Below are 19,303 nucleotides of genomic sequence, written 5' to 3'. Positions count from 1 at the left end.
TGAGGTATCTCGTGCCGTGTTTGTCCACTCAGAAACGGTCAGTTGACGTCACTCGTGAGTCGTGCCCCCCTCGTCTGCGCAGCAGAGCGCTCACAGGGCGACCACTCAAAACGACAAAGTTGGGATACACTTTCACTAACTTTGTCTCAGTTAGTCCATTAGTCTTCCAAATGTTTCTCTCTTTTCTGTTAGAAGCGGGCGTCGGTGGTTTTGGTTGATAGAAACGGTCGCTAAAACGTTGCTACTTGTTTTTTCTTCTTCTTTCTTTCTTTGTTTGAGGTCAGTAACCTGTGAAGAAAGCAAAACGGATTTACTGCAAACTGGGATTTATCTGTGCTGGCGTCTAAACAGTTATGGTCGCCTGTTTTTGAGGCAGAATAGTCTTTTGTTTTTCTATATTTCAAAGATAATTTGTCACTAACGAAGGCCAGTACTACACCTGCTGCAAGAAAACACAGGTGAGTCACTTTTTGTTTCAGCCCTGTAGTTAATGTAAGCTAACTCTGAAAAGAAGCTATTAGCTAACCATTTAACGTTTAACAACGTTAACAACGTTAAATGCCTTTACATAACGTGGCTGTAGACTATACCCTACTACTAGCAACCAGCAGTTAATAGCTATTCAAAATTAAACACGTTTTCAGTAAAATATAGTCGCCATTTTTTATAGTTTTAAGCCATTTTAATGTCTTTTGTTCTGTTGAACCAGTGTCAGAGGACTAAAGACCTCTGCAGCCTAAAGTGATACAAATATCATAGCAATATCATATTAAACTGTTTTACCTGTAAGATTTAGTAATTGGCGAAAAACACTTTTCCATAACTTTCTATTGTTACATTTTAACTCCATGTAAGAATGCCTTGTACTCATTTGCTCCCTGTGGTCTCATATCACGTGTTTGTTAATCTTTGGTTAATAAAGACAACAGTCTTTTATAATAAGAAGCTTGTTCACGTGGAATGAAGATACAGATGTTTTGGAAAAGCAGCTCAGTTAGTATAAAAGTGATGTCTTCCATGGACTTCATACATTTGTGTTTTCATTGTCAGTTTTCCATCTTAATAATAATAAGTTACATAAAGATGACTTGTTTGTTGTTTGTTGTGTGTGTGAGAGAGCAACAATTAATAACTGAAAACAACTGCTCTGAAACAAACCTGTGATGTAACCGGACTGTACTTTGGAGCATATCGATTAAGTAATATAAAAGTGTAGTGCGTATGTGTAGTAGTATTATGAATCAGTGTTCTAGTTTGTGGCTAAACTAGTTTGTCCTCTCACTTTATATAACATAGGTTCTTCAAATCTCATTTAACTTGGTCTAACTGACTATCTTTATGATACATGTTTATTTACATAAATTATAAGTGTTCCCTACAATAGTGTGGTGTTTGTTTGTCCCTTAAACCCTCAATATTATATTACCAGGCAAAAGTGACTGGCAAGGCCACAGACCACCTGCCCTCAGGAGTCAAGGAGAGAAGGAAGGAAGGAAGGAAAAAAGGAGAGAAGAAGCCGGAGACAGATCATTGTCTATTGGTGGCCTCTGCTTCCTATTGTATACAGATGTATGCTGAGAAAGTTGGGACAGAGGGGAAGATGGGTGAGTGCACATAATACATACACTGTTGGCCATGCCGTCATTGTCACACACACACACAGATACACACACACAGATACACCCACACACACACACACACACACACACACACACACACACACACACACACACACACACACACATAAACATGCACAGATCAAAATGCTGTGCTGGTCATGCTGAAGCGCATGCTGCCTGTTTTCTGTATGTGGGACCAGACATCAGTCCACTCAACAGTTAACCATTAACTGGTTTGTTCAAAGCTGGCAGGCTGTCTCTGATGTTCACTGGGTTTATTTTTGAAGTTTCTCCTCCAGCTTGAAAAACATAAACTTAGATTGGTTATGCTATTTTTCATGTCTGATACGATTTGTATAAATCATAACTCAAATAGAAATGTGATGTGTTGATAACTGGGGCCAGAGGTAACCACTGACCTTTACTCCAAATTACACTTATTTGTAGCACATTATATTTACAGTAATGACAAATCTCTCTCGGCAGTCATAAACAAACAACTCACTGGAGCTCTCAATGAAGCTCTCCTACCCGATCCCATCAAACACACTCCCATCACCATCAGTGACTCACACATTTTAATGGAAAGCCCTCACATCTGTCCTGTTACGTGGCACTAGCTGTAATGCAGTGTGTTCATGGCTCCTAATGAGTTTACTCCTAATTAAATGATGCTGTTATGGCAGGAAAGATAAGATTACTTGCTAAAGTTTACTGCTGCTAGAAAGCGCTTTTGTCATTGTGAACTGTGAAACTCAAATATATGTAGAGACAATAAATTAACTTTGTATATGTTTATACCCCACAGCCCTGCTAAACAAAAGTACACCTACCTTACATTGCTGGGACAAATCGAGTGCCAGTACGATGAAGCCAGTAGTCTCCCATTAAGTCAAGTCTTTAGTTGAAAACGGACAACAAATCTTCTGCTGTTCTCATCACCAGGTCTTCTTGTTGGGCTGTGACTTACGTTCTGTGTCTATACATGGTCAGCGTTGGGTTTGTAGTTTCTGTTGCCCAACTGAAGGGAGCCCACCCAGATGCAGTGATTCAGGCTGTGTCTTTGGTGTGTATAATTACAAGAGAAACAAAGTCTGGCCAAGGAGTGGCACACATGTGGCTTATTTTGTGTGACTCTGCGCTCGGATTAGTTGGGACATGATCTATTTTCAGAAACAAGCTGTGTTTACCTTCAACATGACATGCGTACGGTTCACATGTCTGAACATGTACAGAAACACAAATATGCACATTCACACACATTCGTACTGGGCAGGGTATAGTAATCAGTCTAGTATTTACTGCGCACTATCATTGTGTTTATTTTAACTTTTCTGTCATGACAACCATTACAACTATGAGTCAAAGCTTCTGCTGTGTGTGAGAGAGAGGTTTTCTTCTGCTTCTGTATTGTTATATTTGCTTCATACAGCTTTAACCACACCTAGGTTAACTTAAGTCTATTCAGGAAGGAAATATATTTAAATTTTTTTATTTTGAAAACCCTTTAAACCCCTGTCCTCATTGAAAGTGGAGAGAATGTATGTTGAATTTAGCTCAGCCCTGTTTTTGATGGACCAAATACACGACAATCTGTTCCTCCTGGTTTGACAATATTGGAATGTGTTTCCTTAAGTCTACATGTCGGTGGACGAAGGATATCGCAGCAGAGGCTGACTGTATGGTGAGGTGTGGAGTGGATCAAGAGACATGGTGAACATCAACCTCGTATGTAAAAAAACTGGTACATGGACCTTGAGTTTGGATTATTTTGTAAAACAACTCCTTTCAAGGTGAACAATGACATTTCATACCTAACTTTAAGCCAACACGAATGAGAAGTTGTAAAAGAGATTCTGATTAATTTATAACAGCCACTGAACTTGCATGTCGGATCCATCTTCTTGAAAACGGAGCAAACTTTGTGACACAGTAGGAAGCTCTGGAAAAACACGAAGAAGAGCTCCAGAGAGAAATCGGACTTCTACCTTGTAGCCATGACTTCTGTTGCCTTGCACGGCAGCTTTGTTTTGTGCAATCACATATCACACGAAAAATCCATCATTACAGGCTTCAAGTAATGCATTAAGCCAGAGCACGGACCAATCAGCGTCCTCTGATGAGCTGCTGGCATCTATGGGCGGGGCTTAGGCGTGTGAGAAACGACACAGAAAAGCGGCTCCTAAAGAGGTTAGCGTAGATGCTGCAATAGCATCAGGATATTCATTCTCTACTCGGGTAGACGCTACTCCACTATATTTTTACAAAGCAAATAGTTGTTTGCTGCTACATAATTGCTCTGAATGTTGAATACAGCTCCTTTAAGGAAAATACCTTATGTTGTGTAATCTTTCATTTCAGATTAACTACATCATAGCAGAAAACTTGAACGTGACTTTTCATATTCTTCTCTTGATTTTGGTTTGAAGTGTGCAGCCACACATCTGGTACACACAGCTGCTTCTTTTCACCCAACAGTGTAGTGCTACAGCGGGAGGGTGTAATGCGTGCAGAATGAAGTGTGTCACTCCCAGCATGCCTGTGAATGAGTAAACACACAGTGAACCTTTTCCATCCTGCTGCTTCTGCTGGTCACATGACTCGTGGATGAGGATAGAAATAATCACCCAAAATAAAGATGTATGTATGTAACATTAAGTGATGATTCATTCTTACCTCTCGTGCCAGCTTTATTTACCACAGTGGCAACAAACCATGGCAACAAACTACCAGTCACGCTGTGGGGAAGCCCTAAATGTTCACTGCTTTGTGGAATGTGTGCCACTTTTAGCTGTTGATCTTTTTGTTGTGCATACATTTAGCTTTAGTACATTTGTTGTTTACAAGCTTGAACAAAGTTTCAGATATATTCAACAGTATCATCACAGTGTCTTCAAGAAACTTTGGTTAGTTTCTTCCTTTGATCAAGTTTTCAAGTTGCTGTTTATTTTCTGAACGAATAGGCTGTAACTTGTGACTCGTCAGAGAAAAGTGTTGTAAATTATACACAAGCGTCACACATAGTTATTAATTAGTAGAATTGTGGATAGAGTTAATGTTGATATCCCATTTACAATACAATACAGCACCCACAGCTTATGGTAGGTGAATTATATCTGTTTGCAATTAACTATACAATAAACTTAATACAGTTTTACAACTCTGTCTCGCTGTGAAGGACTGTGTTTGAATCTTTGAAGATAACACAAAAAGTTCTATTGTATTCACATTATTATAATAAAAGATATGCAACATACCTACCTTTTACTACTGCAGTGTGCTCGCCATCACATACTACCACAGTGATTTCAGGTAAATCCCTGACTCATAACACACACATGCAGACACACATACACTCAGGAGAAAGGTGGTCTCAGGTAGAAGTGGACACAATAGAGTGTTTGTTCTGCTCTGCAGTTTGATTGGGAAGTGCGCTGTGTTAGGGGAGAAGAGATCAGGAAGGAGAGAAGAAGAAAGACGTCTGGAAACAAGGGGGGTGGGCAGCTCCAGTGCAGGTGGAGTTGAGGTGTGTGGAGGAAAATGTTGGGGTATTTCCTGGAAAACACAATCTGAACAAATGAACAGGAGCCTGGAATGTCCCTCTGATAGTATGTCCAGTGGCATTCATCAGATATGTTCACTGCTTTTTGTTTCTCATTTTTACATTTTTCTACCTCGGTTATCCTCATCTCTCTCTGACCTTTGGGTCCCCCATTGTTAATCAGAATTTAACAACCCAAGGAACAATAACACCATTATTATGCCGACTGGATGTTTGGAGGGGGACGAGAGGACAGGTACAGAGGGAGAGGAGGAGCAGACAGGAGGCACAAAGAGGGGAGGGGAGGAAGAAGAGGGATGGGTACAGAGGGAGGCAAGGAAAGTAGGGACATTTAAGGGAAATGCAGTCGAGTAGATGGGGTTGTAGAGGGAGGGAGCAGATGTGAGGAGATAGCTTAGAAGGATGTTAAGGTCACTGGATGAGTAGGTCGACACCGCTATCGTGTTTCTTGATAACGTAGAAATTCTGCAACTGTGGGACCAAACAGTGTACGTGGTTCTGTACAACACTGGTTCCTTGTCATTCCTTGAGGTGTTCACTGGCCCTCTAATGTCTAAAGAAGAACATTAAAAATGCCTCCTCACTAACTGATGTGGGTACTAATGTGGGGAGAGAAATGTTGGAAGGAGACAGTGGCAGGAAGGAAACCTGGCATGTAGAATGTTTTCTTTGATTCGATAGGAAACATTCATGTTCTTACAGTATCTGCAGTTGTTTCATGGCACATTGATGGAAAGTATAACTGTTACAGTCCTGAGTGTCCAACGCAGCGTAATGAACAGAAAACACTTAGTTACAGACACAGGCTCTAATATTATATTAAAGTACTTGACGAAGGGTTACATTTGCCCCCTCAGCATGGACACCTTATTTTTTTCCTTCAGCTGTTACTGAAGACAAACAGACGAAAGTATTTATACATTGAATAGAATTGACAGATACTTGAGACCACTTTAGGCTCCCAGGTTCAATTTGTCACTTTTTACAGCAGTTATAGCTGAAAACACACAGGTGTAGTTAATCACATAGTGATGTCTGCATTAGGTTTACTAGGACCAGAGCTTTGCCATTGTCCATGTGTGTTCATTGTCATGGCTTAAATATAGTGATGCTATCGTTAATGTTATTAGTGCTGGGCGCTGTGACTTGTCTACCACTGATACCGGGAAATAATTATACATTTTAGAGGCTCTCGACACAGGTGTAAATAACACAACTAATTATGACTGATCTCCATCGAGCTGCTTCAGCATTGTGCATGCTAGCTCACTGTCACACTGGCATGGCTTACCACCGGGATACTTGAATATAATCAATGTCATTAGTAACACCTGTGCTTTTCCTACTGTGATGAGTCAAAATTTCTGCTGTGAAAAAGTTACAGTCTCCTGTTAGTTTTGTTGCTCCTGTCGTTAAAGTGAAATATTCATCAATATAATCAGTCGGGTTGGGCTGGTGTTAATGTGTCTGTGTCAAGAGGCGTAACCTAGCCTCCAGCTTTTGTCTGCACTGTTGCTCTAACTTTGATGATGATGATGATGATGATGATGATGACCGTGGTCTTATGTAAATAGTTGTTACTAGGACGGGAAATGAGCTGAGCTGTTTTTAATGATAAGGGATGTGCATGGCAGGGTGACAGTTCACACAAAGAGAGGATTTTTCAATACTATTTGCTCTTTTTTTGCCATTCTGCCTTACAATGACAGGTACAGGACAGGTGGAACTAATGAGATTAGTTCTGGCTCTGTACCATCTAAAGTGTCCTAGTAAGCCATAACAGTTAGCCAGCATGCTCAGTCCCAGGACCCTGGAGCTGACACACCAGAATGGATTTATTCATGTTAATAATCAAACTTTTGTTGTCTAATCTATTACATGTCTGCAATAAAAAAAAATATGTATTAACTCTAAGTTGTGTGTCAAGTTGGCAAACTTGAGAAGAGGATAAAAGGGGCAGAAATGGAGACACACACATACTGTACATGCACATGGGACAAACATGGCACTATATCCTAGTTTAAAAGTGTGTTCTTGCTTTGTGGAGAAATGCTAGACTTTACACTATTGATCCAATCTGTGTCGTTTGCACTCTTCATTCTTTGCCAGGAAATGTGCAGCATGCCCCTGATACCGGTCATTTTACTGATGTTTGTTGTCTGGCAAAAAAAAAAGCCCAAATTAAATACAAGCACCTAGCCTCAACTTTTGCCATGTATTATTTTGGCATATGTATATTTGTCAACAACAACACAGATAGTGTTAGTTCAATGTTGTATTAGTTATTCTTTTGATTTCATCACCCAAGTCTTCTTCTTCTTCTCACCATTTTATACCAAACAACTCAATTTATCAAGAAAATAATCAATGAAAACACTCGTTAGTTGCAGCTCTAAATAAGTGTATGTGCACTCATTTCTATGTGTGTGTGTGTGTCTGCAGGGAACAGGGGAATCTCTCTGACCTGTGTGTTGACCCCCTGCCGTGTGATTGGGGTGTGTGTGACACTGATGACCTTGGGAGCCATTGGAGCAGCCGTCTGGGCCGTAGGTCAGACCGCATGCTTTCACGCATACACATAGTCACACACATATGATGACCATAATAATCTGTTGTTTAAAAATCTGGTGATTATTCTGTCAGTATTTGCCATCATGTATTTATTGACTCAACATATAACGGACGTTTTCTTTTTTATTACCCTTCTGTAGTCACGTATTGCACATACGATGAAGACATAGGGCTGTATGATGGTGAGTAAGAGAGGACAGGATTTCTGATAGGAAGCTGTCTGTCTGTCTGTCTGTCTGGCTGTTACTCTGCCAGTCTCTCTGTTTATGTATTTTGATACATGCAGGTTCAGTTTCAGATTCATTTATTTTAAATGTGTATCATCAAATGCAACTTTTTATAAATTATGAGAGCAGACTCAACTCAGAGGTTTAATGGACAAACAAGCAAGAGAAAGTTTAGATTGTGGTCTCTTCTATGTCACATGTTGCTCAATAGGAGCAGAACTTAAGCAGACAACTATCTCTGGTCTCGTAAAAATGACACATATGATCACAGTGAGAAAAGAAAAATCAATATAAAGTAATCAGGAGTGTGTGCTATTGTACCAAGTGTGTTTAAACAGTAACCTCGTGTCATTCCCTGCAGTCCAGGTAAATTCTGCTGACCAACGTCTCAGAGTCTTTGACTCTGCCCAGAAGAGGTGGCGTCAGGTGTGCTCCTCCTCAGCCAATGAGCTGCTAGCGAGCATCAGCTGTGAAGAAGTGGGCTTCATCAGGTGAGATGTTATTAACCAGCATACCTCCATGTTTTCATGCAGCATAGTGTGACACAGCACTGAAGTGTGTGCGTCTGTTTCAGCGTGGTGAATTACTCCGTCTCGTCAGTGCCAGATGCCAGTGGAGACGGCGGGGACTTCTTCTGTGTCCGACCGCAAGAGCTCAGCTATGGCAAGAAAATCAAAGACTCGTTGTTCCCATGGTAACAAACACCTGTTTCACAGCAGGCTAACCTACCACGCTGTCCTCTTTTCTTTCACTTGTCTCCTCGGTGGACAGGCTGTTGCTGACTCTGTCTGCCTTTGTTTCAGTGACTGTGAGAGCAGGGAGGTGCTCACCCTGTTGTGTCAAGGTGAGATGTGAGCTCAGATCTGCACTCAGACATCCACTGCTCATCTTTCACAATATGCTGGGATTATCATCCTGCAATACACCTTAATAGAAGTGCCTCTCTGTCATTGTTCTCTCCTTCTTTCTGCCTATCTCACGCTCACTTACTTTGCTTTTTTTTTTTGTCCTGTCTTTGATATTAAATGTTTAATTCTCTCACCTGCAGTTTACCCAGACAGTAAAGGCTCTCCTCTCTCTCCTCGGCAGACTGTGGCAGGCGTAGTTTTGCAGCAGACCGTATAGTCGGCGGTGTGGATGCCAGGCAGGGCACTTGGCCTTGGCAGGTCAGATTGGAGTACGACGGAGTTCATCAGTGTGGAGGAACCATCATCTCAAACCGCTGGATCGTCTCAGCAGCTCACTGCTTCAGAGAGTCAGTAATCCAGCCGGATTTTATACAGGAATCATATTTCATTTTAAAGCACATTGTGGACAAATTCAATATATATATATTTTTATTACATTCTAGACGATATCGCTCTGTGAATCGCTGGCGTGTGCAGCTGGGCTCCATCTATAGTAAACCAATCAACGGCAACGTGGTGGAGGTGAACACCATTGTTTACCACAGCAGCTACCTGCCCTTTGTAGATGCTAGCATTGATGACAACAGCAGGGACATCGCTGTGCTGGCCCTCACCCAGCCCCTCACTTTCAACGGTAGGCCACACTGAGGTGTACACACCTGTTCGTGAGCCACACTCATCGACACACACCTGAACATTTGATTGCATGATGACAACGATTAGAGATGAGGAAGACTGACAAAGACCTGGAGAGAACCAGATCGACACAGAGTCAGTCATTATAGTCATTTGCCTGCTTTATGTCTCCTGTTTCCCAGATTGGAGTCAGCAGGACAAAAGTTCTTTTATCCAACATAGTTATATCAGCACTGAGCAGTAACCACCGGTTCCTCTCGTGTCTGAAGCTCTCTTTGTAATTAAATATCACTTTGACAGGGAGAAAGGTACAGTAAATGCATACAAGACTCATCTTTCTGTGTGTGTGTGTGGCATTATAGGTCTGAGAGAGACAGAGGCTAGCTTTGTGTTACAGTGCATGTCACAGCTCTCCACATTTTAAACAGTCCAGCAAGTTAAGCTTAAGTCAACCTACTTAATGGGTTTTGAGGAAATGACAAATAAGTAAATGCAAATATACTATATTAACATTATCTGTACTAACAAATAAGATGAAGGAAATGATGAAGACCCATGCTGAGATATGGACGTACAGTAGAGGAACAAGTCAGTGGCTCAAGTAAAAAAAACGTTTTTAGATAATTGTCATTAATGTTGATTAATAACACGACCTACCTTGAAGAAGAAGAAGAAACTTGAAGTTGAAGCTGTTGAAGCAATCTTTAAGTAGGTCACCTCTGACATCTAGTGTTAGGCTTTCATAATTACAACCACAACATGACAAGTAAAGGATACTCTTAAATTAAATGGCTCTCTGTACAGTGCACTGTTTCAGTGCTGTTGATACACTAATAGAAAAACATGTGGTGTGTAGCTTTATGAAGCAAAGATGTCACACATTATATTATATATTAAGACAGAAGCTGACAAAAAAAGCTGAAGAATCAACATAACAGAGATCTACATTTTCAGGTCATTAATACGGTGCATGGTAAGAATGATGGTTCTTGCCCATTGATTTACAATTACATTACATTACAGTCATTTAGCAGACGCTTTTATCCAAAGCGACTTACAATTCAGAGTCTATCACATTTCTACACCGTAGGCACAGCTACGGGAGCAATTATTTCACCACTTCTTGTCTCCTGACACATGTTGCAGTGGTTTGGATGATTGTGCGTGTGTGTGTTTGATGGTGTTATTACGTGTGTTTTACTTACATCTTAATACATATGTTTGTGTGTAGAATACATCCAGCCTAGTTGCCTGCCAGCCTACGGTCAGAGACTGATAGACGGACAGATGGGAACAGTAACCGGCTGGGGAAATGTAGGTTACTATGGTGAGTCGTCTGCGTTTCAGCTGTACTGTAATACACTGCAGAACATTTGACGTTGGATGACATTATTTGCAATCCTTGTATCAACATAAATAACATGTGCTATCATAAGAAACAGCACCAGTGTACGCTTTGATCTACATAAATACATAAGAAGGTGAGAGTAGAGTAATAAAGTCTTGATGATTTTCATTTTTACAAGGAAGGACCCATAGCAATTCATACTTCATTTTAGATATACCCCCCCCCCCTCCTCCAAAGTATTGTTGTTATTTAAATGTTCTTGCTTTCTCACATGCAGGTATTCTAGCAGATATTCTCCAGGAAGTGAACGTCCCCATCATCAGTGACGCTGTCTGCAATGCTCCTGACTACTATGACAATCAGATCACCACCAGTATGTTCTGTGCTGGTTATGAGAAAGGAGGCACTGACGCCTGTCAGGTCAGAGTGTGACTGTGTTTTTGCATGCTGGTGCATAAAAGCTTTGGAGTTTCTAATTACGGGGGCTGCACGCTTCGATATGTCCTCATATGTGGGTCTGCTTTGTTTAATCTGATGCTTGTTTTGTGACTATGATCTGAAAGCTTGTGTGTGCCCGATGCGAATACCTGGTTGTTCGATTATCTTACTTGCTTGAATCTCTGTCAATGCTCTGTTATGATGTGTGTGAGGTGCTAAAATCCTCTGTGTTTTCAGGGAGACAGCGGCGGGCCTTTTGTGGCAGAGGACTGCCTGTCTAAGACCAGGCGGTATCGTCTGCTGGGCGTGGTGAGCTGGGGAATAGGCTGTGCCATGGCCAAGAAACCTGGCGTCTACACCAGAATCTCCCGATTTCTGCCCTGGATATCTACGGCCATGAGGGTGAGAACCTGGACTCTTATTTTATTGTTATTGTGACACCGTTTGTATTCAATTGTGTTGTCACAACGCTTCAATGCACAACCAAGGAAGTAGGGATAGCTGAGCCTCCACCACCAAGTGAATCGACTGCCACTAACTACAGAAACAGAACAGTAACTTTCCATTCAATTTATCTATAAATCACTTAACAAGAAAGTTTGTCTTCACACACACAAAACATGTAATCCTTAATCCAAATTAAGGAAAGAAAATGTCTTTATGAAGTGCTGTGCCACCACCAAATACACACACGTTTACGTTACATGCATGCTTCAAGATTGGTGTTGAAGTTTTAGTCGTCTACATCTTTAAATGTCTTCTCGTGACATTACAGATGTGCTTAACAGTTCCTGCTCTCATCTCTCCCCTCCAGAACTATCACAACTCACCGGGCCTTCACAAAATGGCGCGGACATGAGATTCCTGCTCCCATGTTTCCACTTTTTCTACTCTTGGATGACAACATTAAAAGACCTGGAAGACGTCAACAGGGGGCAGTTGGACGGAGGGATGAAAGTCTGTCACGGTTCCAGATTCTCCTTCTTATCTAAAGCTTTTTTTATATTTAGGATTAACTTCTTCCTGAACTTTCCCACATTGTTAAATGCCCACCAAGACCATGCTCCTTAATAGATTTCCGGTATCTAAAACACACAGACAGAGCTCTTAAAGAAACATGACGTTTTAAACAGATCAGCAAAGAGTTATTGAAGTTGACTAACATTGTTCTCATGAAGTAAAATATTGATAAATATAAAATTCCCTATACTGGATTTAAGATACCAGTTTTGTAAAATAAAATGAGATGAAGTCAAGTTAGAAATAACCACTATAACTTGTGAGCTAAACAGCAATATGTTGAATTGAGACTTACAAAGGCTCAGGTTCATCTTGAGAATTGTTGATGAAATTACAGGGATTCATACAATAAGACACTTAATTCCTTTAGAGGTTTTAACTTGTTCCACATGAGTCACTTAGTCCAGTGCCAGACGTCCTGCTGCCAGCGTGCACAGCAAGCTACAATGAGTGCAGACGGCACTGTTGATTTGTAATAAAGATCAGTCAAGATCTTGTACTTTTACATTGTGCAACACTCAGACGCAGGCACACACACACACACACACACACACACACACCATCTAAAATGTCAGTAATTTATGAGTAATGCTAATGAGTAGCTAAAACATTTCCTGGTGAGCTTTATTTCGTAAAATCACAGCACACAAACTTTTCACGTCGTAAGAATCTAATTTTATATGTAACTTTTACTTGTGGGATTTTTTTATATACTTTTGTATGAAAAACAATTATTCATTCAAGGTCCGTCTTCATCAAAGCCCCACATGAACTGGTGAAGATGACGCTTGTATTGAAATCAGTATTTTTGTTATCGCCTTGTAAATATTAGTCAATGTCTTGTTTGTGTAGATGTTTATTTGATGCTTATTGATTACCAGATTTTAAATGCTGACGATGTCCCATGATATTAACTGTGTATGCTCATGATCTTCCATGACCAATGTATAGTATTATATACTAAAACTCCCTCTCTGCTCCTAGAGTCATATTCAGCATAAACCACAACAAAGCGATACACTATGTTTTAGATTAGATAGATTTGATTACTTGTATTGTTCAGATTCCAGTGGCATCGGGACACAAAGTGTTGCTATAGTTTATTTTAATGGACATTAAAAGGAGAGACAAACACAAAGAAAAAATAATCTACGGTCAAATGCAAAGTATCTGCACTCTGGATTAAATCTCTCAAGACTCCACTAGACTGTAAATAGGAAGTGTTTTGACCCAATCTGTGGCCAACATGACAGAATATATATACAACAGTATATCAAATACAACCTTCGAGATACATTATCAAAAATATAATGCATCATTTCACTACTGTAGTCACCAAATCTGTATCCTGCACCCGGCCATAAGCAAGGCTCGGATGGGAACACAAGTGTAAAATCCTTTCTGCCACTGATTGTTAGCTCTTGACTCAAAATCATTTTTTTTGCATCCATAAAATCCCAAACTACTCACCACCAGTTCACCCTCTGAAATACAGTTAATGCATGTACATTCATGACATTTATGATGTGTGCAAGATAAATAAATGTTCTAAATGTAAATTGTTGCATTGGCTATTGTATTGAAATGATAACAACTTACCCACAGTCATTGTGTAATGATATCACAGTTTATTTATACATCTTTAATACTAACTGTAAAGACTGCAGTCAAAAATAATCATACTGGAATAAACGGTAACCTACACACTACAGGAAGAAGAAAAAAAACAGAAATCTGAGCATTGGTGCTCAGTATAACTGTACAAAGTGGAAAAAACAAAAACCCTTGCTAAGACATTCATACAAATACAACAAAATAGATGCCCTAAGGTCTCTATTCAACCCTCCTGAGAGACTGAGCTTTGAACCACATGACACACAGCATAGGATTCTTAATGATGATGATGAAACTTCACTCAAAGGAGTGAAAGGTTTCCGTCAAACTCAGCTGGATTCAGCCAGCAAAGCGTAGATCACGGAGTCGTCATTCTCTCCAGCTTTGGAGCTGAGGAGGACATTTTGCTATTAGTGACTTTTTACTAAAGTGCAGCCTGTGAATGCCCTGATGGTGACATGCTGATAGCAGCATTGATGCCTTACATACAGATGCTTCCGCTAAGCATTATTCTGTATCCATAAACTCTTTTTATTACTGCACAGAATATCAGTAGGGAGTTTGATGGTGCTTTCAGATGGAATGTGAAGCAAATTCAGTCTGATTCAGTCGGGGTGTGATGGCATATAGAGTCAATGCAAAGATGTGAGGGAATCGAATTTGTGCTCATCTGGGATGCTAATTGGGACAAATCATTAAAACTTTGAGAAGAAAATCTGCACTAATCCCAAATGATTTCACTTTTTTGACATTTCTTTGGTCAGTTAGGTTGTAGGTCCTAGTTTTCAACAATGGGAATTTTTCATTTTTCTCTGTGAAGGTCAAAGGTCAAAGTGTTTGTTTTTTTTAAACATAATTTGTATGTCTTCTTTTGTATCGTTAACCCGACGCATATAAACTTCACTTGGCCGTCTGTGAGTAATGTGATCAGGTCAATGTTTGGACAGTGAACCTACCAGGAGTTGTACACGTGATGTGGAGGACTGGGCTTTCTGGGTGTAATGGTCACTGTCGAGTAGCAAACCTCATCTTCATACGATGCGGGAGCCTGAGTGGAGAGGAGACAAGTCACAACAAAACTCAGATCAAGTTTTCTGCTAAACGATCCTATTACTTCTCTTTATTTTTGGGAAGTTCAGTTCATAAGTTTCGGTTCTAAATAAATTTGATATTATGGAAACACCACAAAAAAACAGATATCTCACTTCTTTAAATATTTGTCGGGACTCTTGCTAAAGCACAGAACATTTTTAACGTCCCCCATAAAAAGTTCTCCTTTGTCTGTGCTACTAGTTGTGAGTTTAAGAGGGAACTTACAATCCAGTTTATCCAGAATCATTTAATGGCTTATATTACATTTTTTTTCTGTTTACCCTCTATTCAACCAGGCGAGTCATTAAGAAAAATTCTTATTTACATATCTATAATAGCGGCCTGGTAAATATATTAGATGTACTCACTTTTTTCTTTGCATGGCTCCTCTTTTTTAGCCTACCAAGACAACAAAAACAAGATAAAAATCATTGATATCACTCCACTTAGAACTTCCTTAATTGTTTCTCAATCTTTAATGTGACATTTTAAGGAAGTTGTTCTAAAAGGATGGGAAATCCAGCAGCTTGCTACTTCTATAGACTGCTGCTCAGTACAAACAGATTGACCATCCCATTGTTTTCACTGCGTGAGATATAAGCTGTAGAAAATTACAAGTGTATTGAAAACAAATAGCTTTTAAGGATTTTTTAAATCTAAGACAGTAGCTCATGATCATACTGTATGTCTCTTTGCATACAGTCACAAATTATATCAAATTCTGCATCTCATATCTTGAGTAGACATTGAAAGTTTTAACCCCTTACTAAAGATCATCATTCAGTAGATGTAGGTGATACACATTAAAAAAAAAGTTACACAACAAAAGAGAAAACTAACAATAAAAATTAAATGAGTCATTCAGTCACACTTAAACATTCAGTGACTCACCAGAGCCAAAGAAGAGATGTCACAAAAACAGAGACTCCTATTCCAGCTAAGATTTTGAGGGAGTGGCGACCTGTGAAGAAACACACTCTAAGGTTAGATTACTGTTGGTGGTTTGAAAAACTAAGCACTGCTGCCACTAACGAATGCAAAATTTAGATGACATTTCTAGACGAACAAAGCAGCCGTAGAAGATACATATGATACTAACCACGGCCCTTTTTCTTCATGGCGAGCAACACCTCGGTTGAGTTGTTTTCTCCCAGTCGGTTGCTGGCCTGGCAGAGGTAGAGTCCAGTGTGGGACGCCTCCACAGAAGGGAGAGACAGCACCTGTCCTGACCCCACCTGGAGCAGGGAGCTGAAACTGGAACCAGCACTGCTGTACCAGGTGTAGTTGTCTGCTGCAGGGTTAGCAGCACTGCTGCAGGTCAGATTCACACTGCTGCCCTCAACAACATGTGGCGGGTCCATTGAAATAGAAATGTTTTCTGGACGGTCTGAAAAAAGAGGAATCAAAATTGCTCTCACAATGCCAGAAACGAAGATAATCTACTAGAGCAGTGGTTTTCCACCCTGGGGGATAAATGTGAGGGGTCACACGATGATTAAAGGAATTCAAATTATAACTGAAAATTTAAAACAGAAAAATAGGTTTTTCACCCTAGATTTTTCTCTTATTTTTGTGATTTTCTTTGGAAATACTGGATATGTACACCTCTAAAAGTCATTCAAATGAAACGATCTAAGATGGAAAACAAATCCCTGAACGTCACACCAAGGCCATAACCTGGGGGGAGGGGTCACACATGCTTCATTTTAAGGGGTCACAGGCCTGAAAGATCAGCAACCAATGAAATTAAAATGTAATAATCATTAGATTATATGCACTTGTCATATATATCTTAGTTTTATAGACTGAATTGTAGCTCTGTCCCTCCTCTCCAGACACATTTCTAGTTCTCTAAATTAAACCATGTCCAGATGTTTATCGTACTTTCCCTCCTTTCTCCATCACGTGACTGCCACACCCATCCACACACCTGTTCCCACTTTCCCTAATCAGCTCTGCCTGGCCATTCTGGCTCACCTGCATCTCATTCCCTCATCAGCCACACTGCACATATACCCTTTGAACTGTTGTCAGTTCATCAGAGCCGTGTGCTTTCTGCCTGTTGTGTGCCGTGACAAAAAGTCAAGAATGTTTTTGGGAGATTATCTCTAACTTGATATGAGTATTTTGTGAAATATATAGTATTTTAAATCTGGTACATCTCTTTAAATTCTTTCCCCTTATAAGGTGATAGTCAGATCGATGGAGTATGTTTTACTGTATAAAGATAAATCAGTATGAATATTTCATCCGCACTCCTCTCTCCCTGAGCTTTTCACGCACCCTGACAACAGACCCACAGATAGACTGGAGCTTTGAACTGACTGTTGTATTGTACTTCTCCTTTCAAAGGTGATTTTCTTTTTTTACACCTCTCGAACGCAGCATGAGAACTATGCAAGCGTCTATCCACAACAACACGGGTTTCTGTAACAAATTCAAACGCGTACATTTGAAACCAGACACCTCAACACACTTACACTGGACGTCAAGATGAACCTCAGTAGAGTTAATCGGGTCGATGCCCCTCCGGCTGATATTATTCCAGGCCTCACAGTAGTACAGTCCACTGTGGGCGGGCTGGAGGTCAGAGATGGTGTGATTCTGCCCAGAACTGATAAAGTGTCCATCTTTGTACAGGCTGTATCCACTTTGTGTCACAGGTGGGTTGGCATCGCTGCTACAGGTGAGAGTCGCCCAGCTTCCTTTGACGGCTGATGGACTCATTGACAGCGTGATATTACTTGGAGCGTCTGATCGACAGGAGATTAACAGAGTTAATGAATAAACCAGTGAATCACAATGAAAAATGGGGATGTGAGTATGTCACTGCATAGAGCAAAGATATTTCTAGTCATTTCTTCTTTCTAATTGGAGGTTAGTGGTTAGGAGGTGCCAAAAGCACATTTGTTTTTCCTGTCATCTTTCATCTACACCAGACAGCCAAATCATCAAAGTATTTAGCCTGACTTTTAGACTTCGACACAGGATCATTGCATTGTTATTCATGTACTTACATTGAACATTCAGAGCCACGGAGGCAGATCTGGCCGTCTCTTGTCCCAGGACGGCACAGTAGTACCTCCCAGCATGCTCTCTCTCTGCCTGGAAGACTGGATTTGGTACAGTTTGTCCATCTCTGAACCAGACAATGTTTATAGGTGCAAGGCAACCTGACACGCAGGTCAGGCTGACATTGCCTCCCTCTGTCACAGTGCTCGGCTGCACAGCGGAGGTCAACTCTGAATCGGAAACGGAAGCAGAAACTGATTAATTTCACTAAAAGAAACATAATTCTCGAGGAGGTCTCCTCTTTCCGTTATTGAGTTATTACCTCTTACGGACAAATGAGCGGGTGTTGGTCTTTTCCATCTGTTGAGTGTTGTCACAAAACTGAAAAAGTATTCTCCTTCATCGGTGTGTTGAACGTCATTGACCGTCAGACTACAGTCACCCCGGTAGTTACCCACATACATAAAGTGGTTTGGAGGTGAAGCGAGTTGTGAAAGGAGAAACTTCTTCCACTCGCCAGCTACATACTGGGCTTTAGACCAGCTAACTGCAGTGACAATATGACCCCAAGGATAGTCATACTCGCATTTAATAACTACTGATGTCCCCTTCAAAGCACACTGATCTCCGTAGGTCACCCTCCAGTCTCCACTCAAGACACCTTTTAAACAAAAATTTAAAAAAAGGCAGAGTCAGTTAAATTTAGCTGTAGCTATATTTCCCCACAGGATTTGGTAATCCATAAAATACTTCAATTAACTGATATGAAGCGTATTAATTTGTTTTAAAAGTTCAAAGCAGCAGTTGCATTATCATTTCATTGCAGATACCACCTTTTCAATACATTAATTTAAAAATAAATTAAAAAGTGTACCTTACCTGGTACTGTCACCAGAATAATCAGAATCAAACGCTCCATTGTTAACATCAGCTGCAACATCAGCACACAGTTTAATATACAGTCTTTACAGCAGAGAACATAAGAACACATCTGTGCATATTAAAGTTAATAGTGAAAAGCAGAAGTAGGAAGGTGTCCCCACCCTAGTTCCTCTCTTCATACAGTCAGCACATTCTGATTGCTCATTATATAAAGTTAGAAAGCCTCACATAGTATGATCAGAGTCTGAACACAAAAACAGACACACAGGATGGGCGGAAACAAGACTGTGACAATAGATGCATTGGTTATACACCACGCTATTGAGAGACAAGCATCGAGCAGAGCACATGCAGCATCTGCAGTCTCTGTCACC

General features: G+C 40.4%; 2 protein-coding genes across 2 annotated transcripts; one reads left to right on the top strand and one right to left on the bottom strand.

The window, feature by feature from the left end:
- Positions 1-104: 104 nt before the first annotated feature.
- On the top strand, positions 105-14,249 carry hpn (hepsin). The gene is made up of 13 exons (XM_031873798.1): positions 105-458; positions 1,430-1,604; positions 7,624-7,731; positions 7,893-7,934; positions 8,341-8,470; positions 8,554-8,673; positions 8,783-8,823; positions 9,069-9,234; positions 9,331-9,521; positions 10,755-10,850; positions 11,149-11,291; positions 11,547-11,711; positions 12,124-14,249. Exons 2-13 carry the CDS (start codon positions 1,568-1,570, stop codon positions 12,166-12,168), a joined length of 1,284 nt encoding a protein of 427 aa, XP_031729658.1. The 5' UTR covers positions 105-458; positions 1,430-1,567; the 3' UTR covers positions 12,169-14,249.
- LOC116397895 (B-cell receptor CD22-like) lies at positions 13,938-19,047 on the bottom strand. Its single transcript, XM_031873797.1, has 8 exons — positions 18,927-19,047; positions 18,370-18,708; positions 18,053-18,277; positions 17,516-17,788; positions 16,135-16,422; positions 15,927-15,996; positions 15,404-15,434; positions 13,938-14,991 (listed from the first exon to the last, which is right to left on the bottom strand). Exons 1-8 carry the CDS (start codon positions 19,036-19,038, stop codon positions 14,896-14,898), a joined length of 1,434 nt encoding a protein of 477 aa, XP_031729657.1. The 5' UTR covers positions 19,039-19,047; the 3' UTR covers positions 13,938-14,895.
- Between the last annotated feature and the right edge of the window lie 256 nt (positions 19,048-19,303).

The sequence above is a fragment of the Anarrhichthys ocellatus genome, unplaced genomic scaffold (genome assembly GCF_004355925.1).
Source record: "Anarrhichthys ocellatus isolate YVR2014 unplaced genomic scaffold, GSC_Weel_1.0 scaffold74, whole genome shotgun sequence".
Classification (NCBI taxonomy): Eukaryota; Metazoa; Chordata; class Actinopteri; order Perciformes; family Anarhichadidae; genus Anarrhichthys; species Anarrhichthys ocellatus.
This window is presented reverse-complemented; position numbering and strand designations above follow the sequence as displayed.